The sequence below is a fragment of the Astatotilapia calliptera genome, chromosome 3, assembly GCF_900246225.1.
Source record: "Astatotilapia calliptera chromosome 3, fAstCal1.2, whole genome shotgun sequence".
Lineage (NCBI taxonomy): Eukaryota > Metazoa > Chordata > Actinopteri > Cichliformes > Cichlidae > Astatotilapia > Astatotilapia calliptera.
This window is the reverse complement of record NC_039304.1, coordinates 21,051,075-21,077,265: the sequence shown is the minus strand read 5'-3', so window position 1 is coordinate 21,077,265 and position 26,191 is coordinate 21,051,075. Positions and strand designations below refer to the sequence as shown.

At 40.2% G+C, this 26,191-nt stretch overlaps 1 protein-coding gene and 1 non-coding gene across 2 annotated transcripts; one reads left to right on the top strand and one right to left on the bottom strand.

The window, feature by feature from the left end:
• On the bottom strand, positions 1-26,191 carry adisspb (adipose secreted signaling protein b). Its single transcript, XM_026162320.1, has 4 exons — positions 25,895-26,191; positions 9,208-9,346; positions 6,206-6,331; positions 1-2,242 (listed from the first exon to the last, which is right to left on the bottom strand). The coding sequence occupies exons 1-4, from the start codon at positions 26,090-26,092 to the stop codon at positions 2,142-2,144; spliced, it is 564 nt and encodes a 187-aa protein (XP_026018105.1). The 5' UTR covers positions 26,093-26,191; the 3' UTR covers positions 1-2,141.
• On the top strand, positions 3,645-3,715 carry trnag-gcc (transfer RNA glycine (anticodon GCC)). The gene has a single exon. It is a non-coding gene; the product is annotated as a tRNA-Gly (tRNA).

Below are 26,191 nucleotides of genomic sequence, written 5' to 3'. Positions count from 1 at the left end.
TTTAATCCATTTTCAACATTAAAAATACAAATCAAACATACCGGGAGCAACAAATAAACTGCTACATTCCTGAAACCTATCGAGCACTTCAGCTTTACACTAAGATGGATCTCTGACCTATCGTGCACAAACAAACATCAAAATAATCTATCCAATCTTTACTATACCCAGTGCGCGTGGTCTAATAATAAGAAAAAAAAATTACACGCTAAATTGAATTCTTTAAGGCTGAATGCAACCAACAACAGAACGAGTAACAACAAAAACATGAACATTAACCAGCAGGAAGGAGATGTTAGGACTTCTTTCAGAGGAGATTATAAAGAGACGGCAGTGCAGCCAGATCATGGCACTTGATCTTTTAAGCACAAATTTAAGTTAGCAGAGCTCCCTCTGATCTGCAGTTGCACTGTGAAGACGGCGCTGGGACAGAGAGGTGGTGGAAGTAGTGGTTTGAAACCTGCAAACTTCCAAAGTTTAGGTGCTTCCGGTTTATGACCCCAGATGTTTGAGTCCTGGGTGGCTCGGACTAACACTGGCTAAACCTGAAAACTGCTCGGGTGACAGGATGCAGACGGATGAACAACGGGGAGTTAAGAGACAACGGGATGTGGCGATGAAAGGCACTTTTCTGAAGGCTTCATGGATTAAAGCAAGAGATTGGAGCTTGAATAGCTGAAAGGAAAAAGCCCCTCAGAGACTTAAATACCAAAGGATGGTGGTCAGTGTGTGTTAAAGCACTGCTTTAAGGGTCTACACATGGGCAGGAGATGTTGGTCCAGGGAAAAGTTTGGGATAAAATAATGAAAATGTTTTTAAAATGATTATTCGATAATAATATAACAACAATATTTAAACAAATTCATCAGCCAATTCTTTCACCCCAGTTTAACACCCTTAAAACAACTACAGGCTATGCACACGTACACCGAATATTTGATTCGATCTTGTTTTGGTTACACATTTGTTTTTAATTTGGGGAAAACTGGTGAGTCAACAGCATCTGTAGCTCAGCAACAACAACAACAAAAAGAAGAAGAAGAAAAAGAAAAGACGAGACTTAAAACACGAGAGGTAAACGTCAGATTTTGATGTCAGCTCCTCTTAAATGGTAAATGGTCTGTATTTGTATAGCGCTTTACTTGGTCCTAAGGACCCCAAAAAAGAACGAGAAGGAGCTTTTAAAGTACACACACCTATCACACAGAGTGAAAACCAGCTTAGAAAATCCTGACATATGTCAGCAGATCAGTGCCAGATAGCAGGAGAGCAGGTACTGAAGCATCACTTTCCCCTCCCTCCAGTGTGGCAGCTGTACATTCATTCCTCACCTACTGAAACAAGCCTATGTTTTATTTTGAAAGGCAGACTGGGGAAAGTGAAATGTTTGGGGCAGGTTGGTTCAAATACAACAGAAATATTAGGTATACCTGCTGAGATGGGTTTAACATGAACACTGAAGATGCAGACACATTTTATATTTAGGTCTTCCTTTAAATAGAGAACACTGCAGCACAACTGGTAAAAGATGGCCTTGAGATTGGAGCAGCAACGGATGCAGAGTTCTTTAGCACCCCTGATAGTCACACAGAGGTATTGCATGTTAAACAATGTTCCTAATTCGCTCTCGTCCTCCCTGAATTGCGCAGATTAGAGCCTTAATTTAGGGTCAAGCTTTTGAAGTCGTAAATGAGCCCTTGTTTACTCCTAACTCTATGAATCCAGGCGGGCTTTGCACATCAGAAAAAGACTAAAACTGAACCACAAGTAGTTGTGAGGCTGTGCTGATTTACAGGCAGACGCTGCCCTCTAACGGATGAACAAGGAAAGCACAACAGTTGAAGACAGAAAAGCAAGAGGACTTAATTACATGTTCCTTCAGAGTGAAGGTCAGAGCTGAGGAATGTTTTTCACGTCTCAGGATGAAAACCATTTCTGAGGTCCAGTGAACAGTGAATCACACCAGAGGTGGAAAAGCTGCACAGCCCGTGGCACTAATAGTGTGTGTGTGTGTGTGTGTGTGTATTAACGGGCAGCTCAGGAGGTTTCTGTTTCTTTTTCTATCTGTGAAGATGGCAGGTGTGTGAACTTCTGTAGGCGTTTGTGGATGTGTGAAACAACTGGGAACAGAAGGCTGACATTTAGTCAAATCCCTGCCAGTCACTCTGCTCAGAGTCGTACTCGAGCTCCGGACCGATGCAGCGAACGCCTTCCAGCAGCATGGGGGTACCATGGTGACGATCTGGACAAGAGGCAGAGAGACAAAAAGAAATCGTTACTCTAATCAGCGCGATTCTTACATTACAATATGAACTGTAATGAGAGATTAATCAAGGCTGTCGACTGCTAAGGGCATGCTGGGAAATAACCTGCTTCACTAGCCTGAATTTACTGTAAGAGGCATTTAATGAAACTAAATAATCTAAATGTTAATTTAAAACAAAATAAATACAGATTCTGATCCTGCACATATTCAAGACTCTTGTAGCTTTCTTTACAAACCTAAATGTGATAAGTCAATAGTTATGTGGGAAATTTACATTTGAAAAAAGTAAAAAGACCTTTGATCATGTAGTACTATATGGCCCAGTGTTCAGGCATGAAACTGGTCTGCACATAAAAACTACAAATTTTAAATATGAACTTTAAGGCTTTTAGACGTGGAGGCGGCTCTTTGTGATTGAGCATAAGAGTCGATATCCGGCCACTAGATGGCTGCAGAGTCTAAAATCTGCAGAGAAACAAGTCCGAATTTCTGGACGTTCTAGTACCAGGAAGCCTTGTGCTGTTAGTTTAGAGTGGATGGCGTTATGAGAGTGGCTGTCCCAGCACGAAGCCTGAATGACCTAAAAGTAACAAATTTTATTTCTCGCTCAAATTAAAGAAACATTGGATATCTATAACTTTTTCTTTCTGATATCTCTTTCTGTTTAATCTCCCTTCCCACTATTGCCAAGTGCTCCCTCATACAGGACTGTGTGATTGCTGGGGTTTCCTCTCTAATACTGTAGTGTCTGTACCTTAAAATATAAAGTGCCTTGAAGTGACTGTCACTGTGAATTGGTGCTGTTTAAATAAAGCAGAACTGAATCGAATGTGGTCCATGAACTAAATCAATTTGAAACCCTTCAGCTAGACACAACCACTGAAAGTCAGGCACTGGAAATGTCTGACAGGAGTCAGTTATTTGGAGCTACATTACAATCTGACAATAACCTTTGATGGCATGTTCTGGTGCAATAACAATAAAACATCGTCAGCCTATTCCAGCCACACCTTTGCACATTATGAACAGTGTTTCACAACATCAAAGTATTTGAGCAAACAGAGGCAAAAAAGAGAGTGACATATTTTCCTTCCTTTAAGTCTTGTTGTAGAGCATTTAGAAGTGGAAACATGACCTGTGAGCACTTGGCTTTAAAAAGCTCAGGCATCGGTCTCAAACTCATGTATATAATCCACGATGTGCACACGGTGTGAGAGACACAGACCGAGCGGCTCCTTTAAGAGAGGCAGCCCCCTTTTTCACCCCCCTCCTCCTTCTCCCCTGAGGCATCTACTCTACTTCTCCACAGTCCCTCCCCCCACCCTGCAGCAGCAGGCGCATGCTTTTTTTCGTGACTGCAGGATACACATGCAGCAACGCATTGGTGGTTCAGTGGTAGAATTCTCGCCTGCCACGCGGGAGGCCCGGGTTCGATTCCCGGCCAATGCAATTCCTTTAATTTTTTTTCCCCCCAGCCCTAATACTGCCAAAATTACTGCCAGAAGTCTGTCGTAGACTTTAAAATACACAGCTGAATGTACAGTTACAAAGCTTAAAATTTTCACAAGTAACACATCCCCTTCCCCTCTGGACACACGATATATGTCCATGAAATAACTAAACTACTCATCCAGGCCATCATAGTCTAAGGACCTTGGAAAGAAAAGCGTCTGGACTTCTTTAAGTTGCTTGAAGACGTTTCACCTCTCATCCGAGAAGCTTCTTCAGTTCAAAGGGTCAAATGGTGGAGAGTCCCAGATCAAACTACTCCCACACGTTTGCGAGCTTGTCTGCAGCCACTCCTATTGTTATCTTACCTACTTGCAACATGTGAAACTCACTAATCTGCTTTCTAACAGTACATGTTTTGATCGTCACCGGTGAGTGGCTAAAGACTTAAAGCACTTTGACATCAGGTGATTCTTTTTACCATACTGTTTTGGATACACCGTTTTTTTAAGGTATTAAGAAATAACGTATATGGGCTCCAACAAACGACCACCTTAAGAATAGATGAACGTAAAAATAACTAGCAGTTCAAGCTTTCATCAAATTAGATTAAAATATTGGGAATGTCTATTACAGTTTCCCTACAAGATAAAATCACTTTTTACATTTTAATAACTAACTAAAAACTACCATTAGGACACTTCCTATCAGCCTCACTGGATATATAATAATTAACTATACATCGGATAACAACCATGTGTATTTATACAAGACTAAAGGCTCAGCCTGCAGCTGAGTTGTATTATACTCCGTCACTGATCTGATGTGAGCGGTACAGCTGACGTAGAGTTTAATCCATTGATCTGGTTTTCATCCAGGACTCAGTTACACACAAACATCTGAACAGATGTTCAGGCCACATTATGAGGATAAAAATAAACACTAAACAACACAGCCATCATTCATCCTCAACTACGCAAGTACCACACACGCACGCACGCACGCACGCACGCACGCACACACACACACACACACACCACGTTCTGCTATATTTACACAGACACAGATGGAAAAACACACTGCGCACCCCCTTTAACTAATTCTTTAACTAATTCTCCATCTGCTGAGAGAAACGCCACAGACTAATTCAGTCTCACTGACATGGATTGAAGAGGAGGATGCAAATTTATTATTACAGCCTCCGCGCAGCAGGACAGAGCAGAACAAAAGATTTATGGATTACAAGAGCCATATTGTTTCTGTCGTATCCCTCACCACAGAAAAGGGGACTTTTTAAAATGATTTTTCGGTTAGTATTTCTGAACATTTTTGTTTTTATTATTTTAAAAAATTTGACCACAAAAAAATTTAGCCTTTCTTTTTTAGTGGTTCATTGTGACTTACTTTGGTTGTTGTTTTAAAAGTTATTCAGACCCAAAAATTCAAAGTAACCAGCAGGTGGCAGCAGCACACCAGAAACAAGCGACCTTTGGGATTATCTGTTAGTTCTCCCTTTAAAACCAAAGAAGAAATGACTGATCATTTATAAATTAAAAAGTAAAATATAATGAAAATACACTCACAGGACACTTTATTAGGTACACCTTACTAGAACCGCGTTGGCCCTCTTTTTACCTTCAACATTGCTTTAATTCTTCATGATTCAACAAAGTGCCGGAAACATTCCTCCGAGATTTTGGTCCATGTTGACATGACAGCGTCACACAGCTGCCGCACATCCATGATGTGAATCTCCTGTTCCACCACATCCCAAAGGTCATGTCTACATGGATAAAAGCATCGAGCTGCTGCAATGTGACTCGCTGAGTAGGCGCTTTCATTGATGCGTCCTTGAACAGGTGTACTCAATGAAGCGGTCAGTGAGGGCAAATTCTGACGTTATGTAGTTTGATCATTTAACTTTATAGGTCATTTAACAGTCTGGGAGAACTACCAATTATATATTAATTATCAAATAAATCATTTATCAATAAGTTAATCAGGTATTTATGTATTTTACCTCATGTAAGAAGACATGGAGGAACAAACAAACAAAAAAAAACACTTTTAAGAACCACTTCAGATTTTAGAAAACCTGTGGAAAATGTATGATTTGTTTCCACAAGTTTATGAAATTTTATTAATCAAATTAAGTGATAAAAACTAAACCAAATGGCTCCTGGTCAGTTTGTCCTCTACACTTAATGAGGTAAATCGTCTTTGGCCTTCCTTCGAGGTTTCATGAGCCTTAGCAACTAATCTATGGAAGCCTTCCAGTCATTTCAGTTTAATAAGTTCCCAAATGATTAATGGTTTTATAATAGAAAGTCTCACGGGCATAGGTAGTCGTATGGTAATGACTGAAAAATCAATCAACAACAACTACATCAATCAACTTATAGGATACAATGTGGTGTATTTGTAACTATTTATACAGAAGAAGCAGACAAGATTATATTATCACATATATGTTGTTAAACACAACCTTACCCATGACTCTGGCGTGAACTTTAACTCTGACGCAGACGTCGTCGTTGGTCTCGCTCAGCAGCCTCACCTCCTCACACAGAACTCCCTCGTGCTGGGTTATGTACTCGCACGTTATCTTCAGACCTCCTGGAGAGACATGCAGGACAAAAAAATAGCAACAAAGACAGAAAAGAGAGTAAGTTTCCTCTTTATTGGCACGTTTTACTAACGCACACACATCTCTACTTTATCGTCTCTGCGTGAGATGTTTTTCATAAGGATAATTCGAGTGTCAGACAATCCAGAACAAAATGTCAACAGGATGGAAAAAAAACAAACACAACTGACTGATAAGCACATGAATATATACACACACACACGCGCACGCACACACAAGACAAACATAGTAGCACACCTGTTAACATAATCAGGCTGAGAGTAATATAAAGGGTGTGACGATAAACTGAAAGTAAAGGTCAGTAACCTGCTTCAATTACAGGCATGCAGTCGGCATGACTCCCAGAAACCTCTGACCCATTTCAGCTGTTTTATTGGCCAGGAGAAGCTCACGTTCATGCTAGCAGTTAAAAAATGTCTTTTTTTAGCCCACACAGGTGGCAGATGTTTAGGGTTTACCGACTATTGCGGCATGACGGGCGGCAGGAACACAGAGAAACACAGGAAAGCGTCTGAAAGTCAGATCTGTTCCTATGATTTATTTTTTTTTTTTTTCAAAGAAGGATCTCTGTGCTGACATGAGCTGAACTGTCTGCTGCTGTAATCCTCAGCCATCTGGAACTCTGCAGCCTGTGACTGTGCTGCCGAGTTACTTACTTTTTAGCTTAGCTATGCTTTCGAAAAATATGACTGCCACTATCCTTCAACACAGTCCGAACTCTCTGAGGCAGCTTTCTTGTAATGTCTTCAAGTTGGAATAGTTCTTGAGGGTTCTTGAAGGACAGTCAAAGCCCTTTTTTGGATGTTTCTGCCTTTTATTATGTTCTCTGTCAACACACTGCGTCAATAATGTTGAGTTACGATGAATTATAATCTGTTTTTTAATGCTGTTGCCAATCAGTCGATTTCCAGTTGGAACTGCACAGTGGATCATTTTGCAGATCAACATTAGCCGAGGTGGAGGTGGCAGAAAGCAGATGTAAGATTTTCACTGGGAGTGACAAGAATGGACAAGATTAGAAATGAGTGCATCAGAGGGATGGCTCAGGCAGTTTGGTGGCAAAGTTAGAGAGACAAGACTGAGATGTTTGCATATGTGCAGAGCAGAGACAGAGGATATATCGGACAAAGGGTGTTGAAGATGGAGCAGGCAGGCAGGAAGAAAGGAAGACAACAGTTGAGGTTCCTGGATGTAGTGAAGGACATGCAGAGGGTTGGTGTTGACAAGGTGAGGTGGAGGAAGATGATCCACTGTGGCAATTCCCTAAAAGGAATCGGCCGAAGAAGAAGAAGAAGCATGGTGTTACTAGCAATTTAATGTCTATGACAACAAAGAGTATAAAACCTCAGCATTGGTGCCCTGGATGGTTTACCTGTCTTGTGATCATTCACTGGAGATAGGTGAGATAGTTGGTCAGTGAAAACGTGTTACAGAATATGAAATGTCTCATTTTCCCTACATTTTGATATCAGGTCATCTTCGAGCCATGATTCCTCAAAGCAGTTTTCTAATATGATCATAGTCTGAGGTGTTCAGTTGGGAACTTTTTTTTTTTATGAGATTTTGATATAAAATGACCCAAATGTATTGTAAACACAGTACCAATGACCTTTATACCACAAAAGGTCTGCCTGACTCACAGTTTAAACAGGAAACTAATGACTGTAAACTGCAAATGCAGCTTGTTTTACATATACTGACTGGGAAAGAACAGGGCTTCGTGTCACTGAAAGTGAGGGCTGAAGGATGGCAGCTGATTAGTTTAACAAAATAACTATCAACATGTACCAGCTTATCTCACAGCTTTAGATAAGCATTTAATTGAGTTTTTAGCCTGTATTTCACCTCTCAGGCAACATACATGTGAGCTGTTAGTGGAAGACATTTCCTCCATTTAATTGAGATTATTGCAACTGTAGTAACTGCTCTGCTCCCAAATTACAGAACGTATGATAACTCATCTAATCTACAAACATTTCTTCTGTAGCCAAGCCTCTGTTTTTATTGCAACACATTTTGTAGTTAGAATAATGATAAAGGTACAACTAACGTCAATAGCAGCCTGCATGCAGATCATTCTAGTAACGCTACTCTGTGTTGTTATTATGGTTTTTTCTTCTTAGCATCTGCTTATTAAACGCCGGTAAGTCTGACAATATTACAGAGTCTGGTCACTGACTAAAGCCGGATTTATGCTCCTGCTTTTGTCTCTGTTAGCTCTCAGAGAGAGGGATCATGGGAGTTCAACCAATGCAGAGGCTACAGAGGTACACTCGCCTGCAGTCCTCCAAAAACAGACAACACAATGTAAACCTTGTGCGATGTACTCTGGAGAGGCTACAAAGCTTTGTATAGCAGCGCACAGGCTAACAGGGCATCATACGACTCCTAAAGGGATCAGCCAAACAAAGAAAAAGAAGATGATATTATGGTTTTAAAAGCAATAGGAGTATAAAACCACAGCATTGGTACTAACATATTAGACTTTAGGCCAGCCTGTTGTGCAGTCCTTATGCTATATTCACTAATCTGTTACTACTGATTTGGTTTTATTACCTAAAGCGAATCTAAAATAATCACATCTGACATAAAGACTGCACTACATGAAAAATGATTTTCCCATTTTTGACTTTTTCAGTAATCATTAAGCTAACATGTTACATAAGACTGATCATGATGGACAAATCCCAAACCAGTGACCTAGTTTAGCTCAAAGTCATCAGTCAAAAGATGCGACACAGACAGGCATTGATCATTTGAACGTAATTACAAATTTACATTATTATTACTTTTCACAATTTTAATGGAAAACTGTTTTTTGTTTTTCCATCGCTCGTGACCTCACCCTCTTGTGCCGGTGTGATATCAGTGATCCGGAGGTGTGGACCGGGTAGCGGCGCTGGACACACATTTTTACCCAGAGCTGGGATCTCAGGCAGGGTGAACACTATTTCATACCGGTGCTGTGTCTTCAAGAAGCCGACCTGTAGAGAGGGAGAAGAGGTTTTAAACAAGAGTCCAGCACAGATTTAGAGATGAAGGCAAATCATTTTGTTTTCTTTCTCCTTCCTTTATTCAGCCACATCAAAGGGAAAGAAAGGTTAGCTGAGCAGAGACGGTCTATATAGAGAAGAAAGTGGTTGAGCCGTGCTCTCACATTTCATAGTGTAAGCCTATTACGGGTACATAAAAATGATTTATTTTATGGATACATATAAGCGCTCCACTACCGGGCTGAGTTTTCCTTGAGAGAGTCCTCTAATTGAAATGATTATCTGTGGCTTCAGTGATTGTAATCCCATCACCTCTGCCAGATTTTCATTGTAGCCTGATGGGGAAAGAAAACCAAATTACCCTCTGAATTTCACTCAACTCCAAAATCATTTTAGTGATGCTAATCGTGCGTGTGTGAAGCCTTCAGCACTTATTCTTCTACTCAAGTATGAAAGCCATCAGCTCCAGCACCCAAACAACTTTAGCACCCAATGATGGTAGACATTTAGCATAGCCAGGATCAAGTGCAAGAATTGCAACAAAAGGAAAATTAACACATTTGTTTGATTTCAGTACTTTTGAAACAAAAAAAGGCAAACAGAGAATAATTTTATGTTTTCAAACGTGAGAAATTTAGGCTTTTCCAAGTTCTAATACAAACAAGTTCCACATATAAACAACGCACATAGCATTCAGCAACGTGTAATTGCCTGAAACTTGCATTCCTTCCAGTGGCCAGGGGAGACTTTTCTAACTAAAGTCTATGGGAAAATTATTCTCTTCTAAAGTGATTTATGATCTTAGTAAAAACACTCCAATGACGACCTTATGCTCTTTCAAAGTTGAGCTAATTTCAAATCTTAGGTAAAACAGTATAATACTCATTTTTGCAAATGAAGGTCCAATTTGGTGTAAAATAGACAATAATCCTATACATATAGCATTAGTTCACAACAATAGTCATCTCAAGGTGCTTTATACTGCAGCATAAAGAGGTTAAAATATTACACAACATTCTTTTTTATGCAAGTCACTACAGCATGAGCATACAGTATCACTCGGTTTCTAAGTCAGATCCAATAGTGACTCATTACATATAATTTAACTCTATAAACCAGAGAGTGTAGATCCATCTTCTTCATATATTTATTCTTAGGTTTTATTATATTAAAATACAAATGTATTTATGATTTAGACAGCTGCTCAGGTACCCAACAGTTGATTCTGTTCATCTGGACGCAGCATTTTCAGTGAGCAAAACGTTTCGGCACTCATCCAAGTGGCCTCTTCAGACTGTAGTGACTTGCTTAAAAAAAGGATGTTGTGTAATATTTTAACCTCTTTCAGACTGAAGAAGTTGCTGAAGAAATTATTAGCCCTGGCTTTGGTGATTGTAATCCCATCACCTCTGCCAGATTTTCATTGTAGCCTGATGGGGAAAGAAAACCAAACTACAGGGAGTGCAGAATTATTAGGCAAATGAGTATTTTGTCCACATCATCCTCTTCATGCATGTTGTCTTACTCCAAGCTGTATAGGCTCGAAAGCCTACTACCAATTAAGCATATTAGGTGATGTGCATCTCTGTAATGAGAAGGGGTGTGATCTAATGACATCAACACCCTATATCAGGTGTGCATAATTATTAGGCAACGTCCTTTCCTTTGGCAAAATGGGTCAAAAGAAGGACTTGACAGGCTCAGAAAAGTCTAAAATAGTGAGATATCTTGCAGAGGGATGCAGCAGTCTCAAAATTGCAAAGCTTCTGAAGCGTGATCATCGAACAATCAAGCGTTTCATTCAAAATAGTCAACAGGGTCGCAAGAAGCGTGTGGAAAAACCAAGGTGCAAAATAACTGCCCATGAACTGAGAAAAGTCAAGCGTGCAGCTGCCAAGATGCCACTTGCCACCAGTTTGGCCATATTTCAGAGCTGCAACATCACTGGAGTGCCCAAAAGCACAAGGTGTGCAATACTCAGAGACATGGCCAAGGTAAGAAAGGCTGAAAGACGACCACCACTGAACAAGACACACAAGCTGAAACGTCAAGACTGGGCCAAGAAATATCTCAAGACTGGTTTTTCTAAGGTTTTATGGACTGATGAAATGAGAGTGAGTCTTGATGGGCCAGATGGATGGGCCCGTGGCTGGATTGGTAAAGGGCAGAGAGCTCCAGTCCGACTCAGACGCCAGCAAGGTGGAGGTGGAGTACTGGTTTGGGCTGGTATCATCAAAGATGAGCTTGTGGGGCCTTTTCGGGTTGAGGATGGAGTCAAGCTCAACTCCCAGTCCTACTGCCAGTTTCTGGAAGACACCTTCTTCAAGCAGTGGTACAAGAAGAAGTCTGCATCCTTCAAGAAAAACATGATTTTCATGCAGGACAATGCTCCATCACACGCGTCCAAGTACTCCACAGCGTGGCTGGCAAGAAAGGGTATAAAAGAAGAAAAACTAATGACATGGCCACCTTGTTCACCTGATCTGAACCCCATTGAGAACCTGTGGTCCATCATCAAATGGGAGATTTACAAGGAGGGAAAACAGTACACCTCTCTGAACAGTGTCTGGGAGGCTGTGGTTGCTGCTGCACGCAATGTTGATGGTGAACAGATCAAAACACTGACAGAATCCATGGATGGCAGGCTTTTGAGTGTCCTTGCAAAGAAAGGTGGCTATATTGGTCGCTGATTTGTTTTTGTTTTGTTTTTGAATGTCAGAAATGTATATTTGTGAATGTGGAGATGTTATATTGGTTTCACTGGTAAAAATAAATAATTGAAATGGGTATATATTTGTTTTTTGTTAAGTTGCCTAATAATTATGCACAGTAATAGTCACCTGCACACACAGATATCCCCCTAAAATAGCTAAAACTAAAAACAAACTAAAAACTACTTCCACAAACATTCAGCTGTGATATTAATGAGTTTTTTGGGTTCATTGAGAACATGGTTGTTGTTCAATAATAAAATTATCCCTCAAAAATACAACTTGCCTAATAATTCTGCACTCCCTGTACCTTCTGAATTACCTCATCCAAGTGACTTCTTCAGATGGAAGAAGTCACTTGGATGAGAAAATGTGTCTCCCACTAAAAACACTACGTCCAGATCAACAGACTCCCCTTTTGGGGATTTATTTAACTGGATGATTGAGCATGCATCAAGAAGCTGCTCAGATAGTTTAGGAAGTTTAAGAAATTTGAAATTTTGTCAAACGTTTTCATTCTCTGACAGTTTGTGCACTTAGCATGAGGCCACAATCACCATCATCAAATGCACTGATGGGAGTGGAAAGTTCTGCAAAAAATCTACTAACCACTGTGACCAGATTTCTACAAAGAGCAGCACAACTCAGCAGGTCAAAATCAAGCGGAACCAATGTGGGAGTGAGTACTGTACTCGCCAAATTGTTACAGGGTAAGCACAGGTTTTACACCTTAGGCCTAGATTATACTTTGCAGGATATGAATACAGTGAGCTGGAGACCCGACGGTGGAGTAGTCTTTTCTGTTATACACGTTTGATTTCTGCTATATTGGGCCTCTCTTCCTCCCACCACATTCCACATTAGGTTCAGTTCAGTCTGCCATTCTGATAACCCTCTGCAATAAATTAACACCCAGTGACAACTATCACAACCACAAAAGCTGTAAAATGAGACATGCATTTTTTTCAGTGATAAATTCAGTGTTATTTGCAATAACTAGCCTACCGCTCTCCTCATGTTTGTGTGAATCATTTGAATACCCTTCTCCCAAAATTGTTGTGCACTGAAAGGGAAACCTCCACCCAGTTTAGTTTGAAAAATATTCATTGTGCCTCTTTATAAAATCTGAGCAGCAGATCTTCAACACCAAAAGAACATTTTGCACTGATGCTGCCCACAAATCTGGTCCATAGCAACCAACTGAAAACATAAAACTTGGTAAAAGATCTGTAGAGTCAGTCAATTATCCTGCATTTTATGCTCAAACCTGAGATAAAGAGTATTATAGTTGGCATAGTAAGTGCAAGACAAAGCTGCAAAAAGTTAGTGTGGGATGATATAGTAGTAGAGATATAGAAGTAGCAGCCTCATATTAAGCAAAGAGAAAAATTCATGAGGGGGAGTTATCACAGCAAGTGGTGAAGAAAGCTGTGCAGAGGAGATGAGATATACAGATACATCGAGAGTGAGAGAGAGAGAATGAGACAGCAGGGCCATGCAGGCAAGGAGAGATAAGCGTAAAGACCCTCCAGCTAAAGCTGCAAACGGCATTTTCAGCCCCACGCGACCCCTGGTTAAAGCAACGGGCAGAGCAGAGGCTCCAAACAGCGCTACAGAGACAAGAGGGAATGCTGAAGGAGCGCTGCAGAGAAGAACAATCGTTCTGTGAGTGTAGTCCCACGCACGTCCACACACTGTGAAATTCAAATTTCAGGCTCCACATTAAAACAACAAAATAAAGAGTTTAGGCAGGAAAAAGCCCAACCAAACAGTTGGAAGTGAAAAACTCAGCGTGAACCATTTCAGTTCATAAGAAAAAGAAAGCATTCCTGTTTTTGGTATTACAATATATCATGTGTAACACTGGAAGCGTTCACCCAAAAACAATGGTCCGATTCAGCTGGCTGACAAATACCACACATTTCAAGAACTCGTCACCCCACTTCACCAAGACAGTTCAGTCAGTACTTATGAACACACAACACTGACTGCTGACTACATGTAGAAGCAGGGAACGCTTACTTGGAAGACATCACTTGTGAGAACAAAAAAAAATTCTCCGTAGACCGAGTGAGCCACTGACTTGCAAAGATTGAGCTGTAAGCTATTTGTCTGGTTACATTTGCTTTATAGCTGCTGGCAATACTTACATAACACATAAGAAATTAATTTTTGCTGGACTTCAAAGGGCAACTCCATAGAGTCAGCTTCATTTATTCAGAGTGCCGACATGCAGCTTAAGCAGATTATACTAGGAGCACTCAATATCTCAATCAGTTACCAGAGTAACCAAGGTTACTGAACAACATATAAGTTTACACTGCTATGTAACCATTTCAGTCAGTGCTCTCACTATACAGGGAGTGCAGAATTATTAGGCAAATGAGTATTTTGTCCACATCATCCTCTTCATGCAAGTTGTCTTACTCCAAGCTGTATAGGCTCGAAAGCCTACTACCAATTAAGCATATTAGGTGATGTGCATCTCTGTAATGAGAAGGGGTGTGGTCTAATGACATCAACACCCTATATCAGGTGTGCATAATTATTAGGCAACTTCCTTTCCTTTGACAAAATGGGTCAAAAGAAGGACTTGACAGGCTCAGAAAAGTCAAAAATAGTGAGATATCTTGCAGAGGGATGCAGCAGTCTCAAAATTGCAAAGCTTCTGAAGCGTGATCATCGAACAATCAAGCGTTTCATTCACAATAGTCAACAGGGTCGCAAGAAGCGTGTGGAAAAACCAAGGCGCAAAATAACTGCCCATGAACTGAGAAAAGTCAAGCGTGCAGCTGCCAAGATGCCACTTGCCACCAGTTTGGCCATATTTCAGAGCTGCAACATCACTGGAGTGCCCAAAAGCACAAGGTGTGCAATACTCAGAGACATGGCCAAGGTAAGAAAGGCTGAAAGACGACCACCACTGAACAAGACACACAAGCTGAAACGTCAAGAACAGGCCAAGAAATATCTCAAGACTGGTTTTTCTAAGGTTTTATGGACTGATGAAATGAGAGTGAGTCTTGATGGGCCAGATGGATGGGCCCATGGCTGGATTGGTAAAGGGCAGAGAGCTCCAGTCCGACTCAGACGCCAGCAAGGTGGAGGTGGAGTACTGGTTTGGGCTGGTATCATCAAAGATGAGCTTGTGGGGCCTTTTCGGGTTGAGGATGGAGTCAAGCTCAACTCCCAGTCCTACTGCCAGTTTCTGGAAGACACATTCTTCAAGCAGTGGTACAGGAAGAAGTCTGCATCCTTCAAGAAAAACATGATTTTCATGCAGGACAATGCTCCATCACACGCGTCCAAGTACTCCACAGCGTGGCTGGCAAGAAAGGGTATAAAAGAAGAAAAACTAATGACATGGCCACCTTGTTCACCTGATCTGAACCCCATTGAGAACCTGTGGTCCATCATCAAATGTGAAATTTACAAGGAGGGAAAACAGTACACCTCTCTGAACAGTGTCTGGGAGGCTGTGGTTGCTGCTGCACGCAATGTTGATGGTGAACAGATCAAAACACTGACAGAATCCATGGATGGCAGGCTTTTGAGTGTCCTTGCAAAGAAAGGTGGCTATATTGGTCGCTGATTTGTTTTTGTTTTGTTTTTGAATGTCAGAAATGTATATTTGTGAATGTGGAGATGTTATATTGGTTTCACTGGTAAAAATAAATAATTGAAATGGGTATATATTTGTTTTTTGTTAAGTTGCCTAATAATTATGCACAGTAATAGTCACCTGCACACACAGATATCCCCCTAAAATAGCTAAAACTAAAAAACTACTTCCAAAACCATTCAGCTTTGATATTAATGAGTTTTTTGGGTTCATTGAGAACATGGTTGTTGTTCAATAATAAAATTATTCCTCAAAAATACAACTTGCCTAATAATTCTGCACTCCCTGTATAGAGCTTAATATAACTAGAAGTAAAAGTGTTATATACACAAATCTCCTACGTTTCTGTGGATTTGTTTGCACTTGGATGCACAGGGGTTCTGGTTGTAAGCAAGAATTGCTCATTTACATGTCCAAAACTACTAGAGCAACCTTTGCAATCACTTCAGTTGTATCTTGGTTCAGAAAAGGCCTTTTAAAGAGTAAAATGGGTGAGTATGATCAGCCCATGCAGTAAAGTTAAATAGGTTCCTTTAAGCTATGAAAACAGCTGGCAAAAAGTTGAAAATACATTAATGTAACTTACTGTAGGAAAGGGGTATTTTTTAGCTCCCGTTTTAAACCACCTCTTGTGATTTAGTCCAATATCAAAGATCAGCTCATTTTATGTTGCAGAAAAATGCTGTTAGGTACTATAATCGTTTTGAACCTTTGCAATCTACATTACAAACGTTGTCGCTTAGAAGTTGAGGGTGTAGCACACTTCTGATTACAAGGTGTTTGCACAGGTCGCCTAGTGCAACTCAGATTGGTGCAATCATTCAGTTTGGCAAAGGGCTGCAATCAATCTGAATCAGTCTGCGCCAATGAGCCAATCTCCTTTGTGACACTTATTTACATTAGGAAACTCGAGTTGGTTGTTGAGCACCGATTTCAATTTGCAGTTAAATCACCATCCTGCAGCAACTACGTCATGCTTGGTTGATTCTGGTTGGACTGTAAATGTAGTTAATGTAAATTTCTCTTTATGTAGTTGAAAAGGGATTTGTAATTCACCCGATTATCACAAACGGATTGCACATATTTGCCAACTTGACTCCATTCAATCTCAAAGTGATAGCGGACTGACCATTAACTCACCAAAGTCAATGTGAAGCTGGCAACTTTTTGCATGTGGTCACAAACCAGATCCCTGGCTTCAAAGCAAAGATTTAAAAGACAAGGAGACTGCAATTTGCACAAAGTCATGAAAGTCAAAATACTATTTTCCATGCTGGGAATGTACCATTACAGTGTACAAAGAATAAATATGTCAACTGCACCAAAACTGGTTAAAAAATGTCCATTTACATTCCAGTACTACACGTCATTAACTTTTTTCTTGTCTCTCCCATATTTTGTGTTCTGCCCTCTTTATTCCCTACCTCATCCTCTTCTTTTCATCCTCCAACACATCAGAGTCAATGGTGTTCCCTCTCTAATGGTTAAAAAGTTGAAAAGGAGTTTGTCCTTCCCATCTTGTTCATGCTCATCTTGTCCTAATATTGTAGGGCCTTTATGTGGTCAGCAGTGTGGTTTGGTGGTGGTGATTAAAACTGTGCAAAAGATCCCAGATGGAGACAAGGAGAGACAAACTCAAGGGTCGCAAGTTAGTCTAAATAAATGGGAGGAAGGTCATCCGGTGCAGAAAGGGCAGATAAAGCTGCTGTGGAAAATGAAGCCTTCATTATACTTTGCTGTGGACACAGACAACTGCAGACCCAACCGCTGAGTAGTCTTTCCTGTTAGATTTCTTTGAAGTTTGCCACCTGGGGCGCTTGCACAGTTGGTGCATTGTAATGTAAATTCTAACGAGTCCGTGCGGTCACACAAAACAGGAAGGCGCACGTTCTCTCCCACTCACCGTCTGATGGGGAAAATGACGTTTCGTTAAAGCTGAAAGTATAAACAAGGCTTAAGAGAGGAGCCAACACTACCGCTTTCATTGTTCCTTCATTGTTCAATTCATTGTTTCATTTTCCTTACACAAAAAGTCTGTATGTAGGCAAAATCCTTGTGTTCACCGAATTACTGGAAGGCCCATCTCTTTTAACTCTATTTTGGTCTCCATCAGCTCCTGAGTGGAATAAATGGCTCTTTTGTAGGTAAATTCCCCCTGTGTACTAAACAACTACCACTTCTGCAGTGTTTATCTTGAAGAAGAAATCTTTAAGCGTCAAGAATCAGCTTTTGTTTGCAGATGTGTTACTACAAGAACAACCTCTAACAACAAATCACTTTTTAATATACTAGATGTATTAGTTCCGCTTGAAGCTAAAAGCAGCTTTTCCTATTTTCATCTTCTTATTTTGTGTTAATCTTTCCAGCAGACAACCACACACTCTTCACTAATTAGCCTTTAATCTGGTTACTTAGTAATGAGATTACTGGTAATCTGCATGTAGAACCACTAATGTTATGCAGAGCAACACCTCACCTTATGCACTACAGAAACTAAACTTCATAAACACTTTAAATTTAAAAACGTGTGGCTTCTTCAGCCGGTCTTTGCAGCACTGACAGCTGCTCATTTGCATCACCGCGACTGAAATTTCTGTGCAGAAACACTGAATAGAAAATCTGCCCGACCCGCACCTGACACATGGACATACACAATTTGTGAAATGTAAATTACCTTCATCAGGGCTGCATTCATACAGCTGTTGGATGCATAGTGCTTCCATCCCACGCACACCCACTTCCTTAGTGGTATGTCTGCAGGGATTGGCACCTTCCTTCTCACCCCCTAACCAGTTCATTAGCGATGCCCCCTCCACAAAACCGAGCTCACAATATTCTGGGCCTGCACTTACAGAGCTTTTAGAAACACGAGTGCACAAACGGGCCGATCTGTGACTGAGAACTAAGTGTCTGCAGTCCATCCACGCGCTCACACACAACTTTTAATCACAATGATCTGGCTGTGAGTGAGAGTTAACACTTCAAGAGGCTTAGTAACATGAACTGAACTTTAAGACATTTCAACTTGGTTTCTGGTAGGGCAGTTATCATCTGAGGAAAGCTTAGAATAGTCACACGCACATTAACAAACACACTTTTGTTACTGCAAAATTAAACGTATGCGCAAGTTAAAAAAAGAGATCTGTAATCACTCATCTGCCTGCTTTCCTGGGTGTTCGGCTGTTAGTCTGTTCTTTACATTGCTTCCTCTTTCCCACGTTGTCAAACTCAATGCTGACATCATTACCCTAGTCCAATCATCTTCTTACCAGCCTTCTTTTAGCCAATCAGCCTCCACTCTCTGCTCTGTCATTCTCCCCTTCAGACTTCAGACAACCCAAGCCTCCATCCTTACCACAATCAGTGTCTAGACTACGGGGGTCCTGACTAATAGCCAAATACATTAATTTTTCCATCTCAATAAATCAATAACTTTTTTTTTTTTTTTTTTTAAACACACCTAGAGTGTTTTAAAAAAAGCAAACCCATGCCATAAAACTCCCATCACACAGTTTTTGTGCTGATGTTAATACAAGAGGAGAGTTGGAGTCCTGCAGGTACCGACTCATCAAAGCGTCAGTGACTTTTACACACCAGGAATCAGCAACCTCGCTCTGTAAATGGTCTTCCACTTTGTGCCCCAGTTGTTGTGGTTTTTAAACACTTCAACTTTGCAATAATACCAGGAAGGAAATCTCATAAACTGACTTGTTGCAACGGTCACATCCTATTACAGTACCATGAGCTTTAGAATGGCCCCTTCTTTCACAAATGTTTGTAAAGGCAGACTCCATAGCTAGCTGATGGGTTTTATACACCAGTTACACTTGTACGGTGGCCCTGAGAGGTCAAATGCACTGCAGCTAAAGTAAACAACAGTCAAAAGAAGAACACTGAATAAGGCAGACAAAACAGTCCTACTCGCAGCCTACCAACAGCTGCATCTATGAGGTGGCTGTACCTCAGGTGGTAGAGGTCACCTATTAATCGGAACGTTGGTGCTTTGATTCCCATCTACTCCAGTCTGCACACTACTTCAAGATACTAACCCCAAGTTGCTTGCTGATACATCAGAGCAAGAATGCATGTGAATGTTAGATAGAAAGCACATACAGAGAAGCTTTGAGTGCTAAGATGGAGTAGAAAAGAGCTACATAAGAACCATTCCATTTACCATCTATGGTATCAATTCAGAAATCCTAGGTGACTTTGCTTTCTTAAAGTCACAAGTTTTTCAGAAAACTTGACCTCTGGCCCCTGAGGTCAGATTCTCGTAGATGCACATGTGGTATCAATTGAAATTCCTACGTTGCTTTGATCTCGAGTTACCGATTTCACAACTTGGTTGTTGGTGTTGCCCACCTGCTCGCCCATCCATCAGGGTTACAACCCCATCTGACTTTTACGGCTGAGGGGTAACATGTAAAACCACAAAAAGTGCAAAGTTCCAGATAGTAATTAAGAGAATTACCAAAATTATTACAATTCATCTGTAAGGGAGACACAACGGCTTTAAATTTCATCTACATGAGCTGCTCATGGTTAACTAGTGAAGGCTGAAACCTGAGATGCAGGCTCTTTTTCCCAGAAAAGTTTTTCCCTTTAATAAACCTTGTTGGTAACCTCTGTGTTTTATAGCTCCAATGTTGTGGGAAGTAAGTAATTATTTCTCTGTTGTCACCATCATGTTGCTGCAGCCGCTGTATGTTGACAGGGGTGGTTAGGTTGCTATAAGAAGCCAGAAAGTGTCTAAATAAGCCCAAGTTTAAGTGTAAAAGGCAAGAACAAACTTGCCTATTCAATGTAACCCAATGTACTCCTTACTACATATTCAATATTTTATATATACATTAAGATAATAGCTGCTGGCTAGCTGGCTAGTAAGTTGTTACCCAGGTGGCTTACAGTTAAGCTAACACAACGAGAGCAGGAAATAAGACTTTAATTATTTGAGTCATGAGTGGTAGGCACACAACAGTAGCATACATACTGTTTTTACTCCTCCCGTTTTCATCCTGTATGTGCTTGCTGTTGGTTGAGCTTGAAGTTCCTGCTGTGCCTTTGAGAAGATACAGCGGACGGTCAGCTTCACACATGGATAAGGGTGTGGGGGGAAAAAAGTCCATCTTTGCTTGCCAATTACACTGAATTGAGAAAGTCGACCACTTTATCGTGTTTTATAACACACAACAGTTTTCATTCAACATTATAATATGACTTTGTGACTTTGGGGTTTGATTATTTTGGGTCACATGTCTGGTATGCAAATTTTATGAACCTGCCCTAACACCAAGAAAATAAGAATCAAATTTATGCAGCGCTTTCTCACTGCATCCACCTCTTTGTTTCAGAGTTGACCACAGACACTTAGCCCGAAACAAGAATCTTCATACTGAAGTTTGCAGTTATGAATCTGGAAAGTTACACTCGGAAGACTTTAAAGGCACCGTTAAAAAAAACACCAACAACATGAGAAAAAGAGATAAACAACAACAAATCTGTGACACTACTTCAAAGTGAGATGTTATTTCAAGTTGCTGTTTATGTTATTTTAAACTTATTTACCAAAGAAAAAAGAATGTTGTAATAACAAAGATACATTGATTAGTGAACAAACATTCTCATAGACTTAAAAATTAATCCATTAAAATGACATTGGGGAGGGCACTTGTTTGTGGAAGCCGCCAAATTGCCCTACAATCTTGATTACAGTGTCCCAGATGGACATCACTCTTCTGCCTAATCGCGTTTCATTTATGTGACTAAAGACCAACTACATACATAGTACGCCTTATAAGTCACTTTGAATTTAAAGATCACCCCTGACCTTAGGTCAAAGGTGATCTTTAAATACTCGTCCACAAGTTTGAGGTGCTTGTTACACTGAAACTTGGGCTTTCTGGCTTATTATCGTAACTTAACCCCACACTCCCCCATCAACAGAGTGACTGCAGCAACATGCTGGTGACAACAGAGAATGAATTACTCACTTTCCACCATAATAGAACTACAACACACAGAGGTTACCAGCAAGGTTTATTGAAGAGAAAATCTTTTCTAGTAAAAAGAGTATCACTGCAACTCATATTTCAGCCTTCACCAGTTAACCATGAGCACATTTATGTAAATGAAACAACGCTTGACTCAAACACGAGTTTCTGGAGCCAACTTCAGTGATCAATTTTGCTTTAGTGGCATGATGAACCTGATGTTTACGATGAATGAACATCGGATGGATTGCCATTGAAAGCTCTCCAATATTTTTAGTAGATCAATTTGAATATCCTATCTCCCATCGTTCTCAAGTTATACTGTTCACGACGATAACACCCCACTCGACTTTTTACAGCTGAGCAGTAAAAAGCTGTGGGATTTGTAATCTTCAAAGATTCATGGCAATCCATCAGACAGTTATAAACACATTCCTCAAATTCATGACATTGGCAGAGGAAAAGCAAAAAAATTTCTGGGAAGTATTTTTAAAAGATGTTACTGCTATTCAAAAATAAGTTGTTGAGACACTTCAGTTTGGGTCTAAAACGGTGCAATATGTCAAAACAACTGAACATAGTAACAACATTATGAATTCGAATCTAGCAATGCATCTCTACTGACAGATATCCCACACGTTACATTCACAGATAATAATGTTGAAAAGAAAAATAAAGAAAAAAAAACAATGAAATGAACAAAAGTTGATGAACAACCACCTCTATAACAAAGCAGCTGTAAAGAACTGTAAAAAGAAAGTAAAAAATAAATAAATTGTGCAGTTAGCAACATGGTTCATTATCATTACTATCATCTAAAGATCAAGCCTGTATGATAAATCACCCTGTGACAATGTTGGGCCTTAGGCACCTTCCTTTGTTGTTGGTTCCTCCAGGATTTAAGAGCCGAGAGCAGAAAGATGCGCTGTCCGATATCATTGTTCTCTAAACTTTAAAGCTGACAGAGAAGATTAGCAGGAATGAAAAGACTTTAATCTTGGACTCGATGTTTCACAGATACAACCTATCAATTCTGACAGAAAGCGAGGGGACGGGTACACCAGATCAAAGACCTACCTCTCTCTGTTATATCTGCCACTTGAAAACATGCCATCCAAAGAAATTAAGCCCTTATGTACTATTTCTGAATTTTTAAGCTAATACGCCACAAGAGATATAATCTGTGAAAAGTAGATTTGTTTTTTGAAAAAGAAAACAAAACTTAAAAATATTTTTAATCACTCCTTTTATAAATGTAGCCGGTTGGAGGCTTCTTGTTAGAAAGACATGTGCCAGAGAAGTAAGATCTTGTATTGGCAAACCTTTAATCAACCTTTTTACAGCGTTTGTTGACATCCACTCTGAAACTACACCTGCACCCCATGACAATAAAAGTGGAATTGAATTTGGTTCTCTGGTGTACGTGACACGCATGACGCAAACTGAATAACAGGCTGGAAGCAAACTGGTGCAGAGTGTTTCTTATCCAGAGCGTGTGATGCTGCCAGACAGCTGAGCTTAGGGTGATCATTTTAAGTAAGTGCCTCTGAACATTTCCAACGCGTCATCAGCGAAGCACCTCATGACTACATTAATTCATAACAGACAGACATATAAACAAAACACACATAATCACCAGACTAAAAATAGTCTTCAGTCTTCCTATCCTTCACAGACGGAGGTTTAACATCTTTATTGCTCTTGATAATTTCCCCTTGTCAAATAATTGCACAGCATAAAAGAAAGAAGTAACACGTGTGCTTTTAGTGTCCCTCAAACCACCAGTACTCTTAAAAGGGAAAATGAAAACCTAGGAGCAAAATGGAAAAATATGATCAAAAAGAAACTGCCTGTGAGCTGCAATCGCTGATGAAACTTGGTTCAGTATTTTGTTTGTATATCATCAAATTATCACGATCACAAATTTCTGTTGAAATATGGCGATATCTTTTTGAGACTCTAGCCTACCCCTATTACTTAAACATTTACAAATACTAAAATTTGAGAATTACATCAGGAAAAAAACTACAAAATAAAATAAGTACTGACTTTTCATAGCATGTTGATGTAATTTTTGACTCTACTTGTTACAAAAGCTTTATTTTATTTATTTTTTAATGCCACCTAATCTAACACGTCCTCTTATTAGCTCTCCATATCCACTTCTAGTAACATCCTCTAACTAAAATATTCACACAACTTAGACATTGTTTTGTGTCTACACTAATCACACTGCTTTTTATTTTGTAGACTGATAAGATAGATTGATCGATCTAATGTGTCATGTGAAAACTGAAAACAGTCTCAATCATCCCGAAGACTGAAGAAGTCACTTAGATGAGAGATGAAATGTTTCTCCCTCTCGACGTCCAGATGAACAGAAGGGGTTTTATTCATTATTTTAGCGCTCAGTACTGTCATCTATAGCACCAAACAACAACAGCATGGCACTTACATTGAAGGTGAGACAACGTAAGACATTTTTTCTTCCATTTATATAATACATGTAGCAGCCAGAGGTCAGTCAATAATTGTCCTGCATGAAGATTTTGATAATTACTGACTTTTATTATGAATCCCTAGAGAATTTTATTCATATTAATCCTCCTTCAACACTAACAACAATCTGAAGCAATTAAGAGGAAGTGGTGGTCAACCACAGATATGGAAGAGCCATACAGAGGCGGTATGCAGTAAAGGACAAAGGTGACTTTATTTTCTACAGAGGCTAAGGTCACTGAACATCTGCCATCCCTTGGTGTGCAGTGTGTCTACCATATGGTGGTGGCCAGTGCTTTTTGTTGGGGCCTGCTGAGGAGAAGCTGTCCGCACAGCAGAGAGGAACAGTAGACAAACCTATAGAGGAACGGCCCAGCAGTCGGGTCTGAACTTGAAAAAGCTCAGCAGGCAGTAGAGAGAAGAATGCACTTGAAGCTGAAATCAGCTATGATCAACCCTGCACACCCACTCTGTGGCCTGAAGGTTATCAACAGCAGCACCTTCAGTCAAAGACTGACTGCACCAAAGTGCACATCTGATCACCTCAGGAGGTCCTTTATATCAGCTGCCATAAGACTGTTCAGTGCACAGTGATAATAATATGATTTTATCCACATGTTTGCACATTTGCATGTTAATCACCTACTGTTTTATATATACTGAAGTACTATTAACTTTTTTGAAAGCATTATTATAAATGAGTAAAGGCTATCTTTCTTACTACCATTCGTAGGTTCAATGATATAGAACTGATGAGAAACAGAGTAAAGTGAATTACCTCAACTGCCGTCTGACAGTCAGAAATAGCATCTTATATTAGACTTCCTGTAAGGCGAGACTGTGGTCTGACTGCAACTAATACAGACAATACATAAGAGGAGAGTGGTCTTCAGACTCTTTAGCAGGACACAGGAAGTGAGATAAAACTGTTCTACAACCGCACCGATAAAAACGCTAAAGAAAAACTTTACTTGATTTAAATTCAGCCGTCATTGCCTTCAAAGCTCCTTGTGCAACTCTGACCTTCTTATCTACATCTGGATATACTCTAAAGTCCATTCCCATGTTCACGTATCTTCTCCTCTGTGTCTAATCAGCAACTTGAAATTCATCTTAGGAAAAAGAAGGTTGCAGAGAGCCAAATTTGGCAATAGGGCACAGTGATGAGCTAAAATCATGGCCATATTTCAAGTCATTTGGATCAAATGTGACATGTCAGGATGTTAGAGCAGAAACCTCAACTTCTGCAGGAAGAAATTTCAGGGCACAACCCAGGAATGTTTAAAAATAAACAACAATCATACTTCTCTGACTCCTGACCTGATGTAGGCTCTTCCACTAAAACCTGCACCACGGTCGGACAGAGACTCGGCTCTCATCATTAGCGATCGTCCTTAGTATAAAAGTCAAATTGGTTTGAAGAATGAGTTCACGTTTGTGCTCAGCTGGTGGTCTGAACAAGATGTCAAGGAAACAATCTGTCAAGTCCTTAAAGCCTCACAGTGCTTCACAAGCAGAAGACAGGAATTTAGCTGTGGTGGGTTTCGTTTGGGGTTTTTTTGGTTTTCAAGGAACAAGTTGTGAAACTTTTTGACTGCACTTGTTATAAAAACAGTTAAGGTAAAAAAAAATTAAAATCAAACTGAGCTACATTAAAAGACATCTCTTTAATCTTCAGTAACTATTAAGTGTCAAACTATTACAAGGTTAAACTAACCTTGACCAAAAAGTTGCCATCATCTTCTGGAGTCACCATGACAACGGAGTCATGTAGCTTTTCATCGAAATGAACGTGTGAAGATGCAGCGTGGGGTTCCTCTGAGAAGCGCACGCCTCCTGCCTTAGCACAACCTGAGGAAGAGGAAAGACGGAAGAGCAGCTGAAGGTCTGCTATGTACAAATATTCACACTGCATCCCTTTAAAGGGAGAAAACACACATTAAGCAGCCGGTTGTTTCCTTTAAGTGATGTAAGGGAGAGTTGCTGGAGAGCACTTCACAATCACTCATGCGCA

Coding starts and splice junctions, on each gene's coding strand:
- adisspb (XM_026162320.1), bottom strand. CDS start 26,092: ATGCAGTGTGAATATTTGTACATAGCAGACCTTCAGCTGCTCTTCCGT. Junction 9,347..25,894: donor ATGGCAACTTTTTGGTCAAG/GTTAGTTTAACC, acceptor CCCTCTCTACAG/GTCGGCTTCTTGAAGACACA. Junction 2,243..6,205: donor AGTTCACGCCAGAGTCATGG/GTAAGGTTGTGT, acceptor CCTCTTGTCCAG/ATCGTCACCATGGTACCCCC.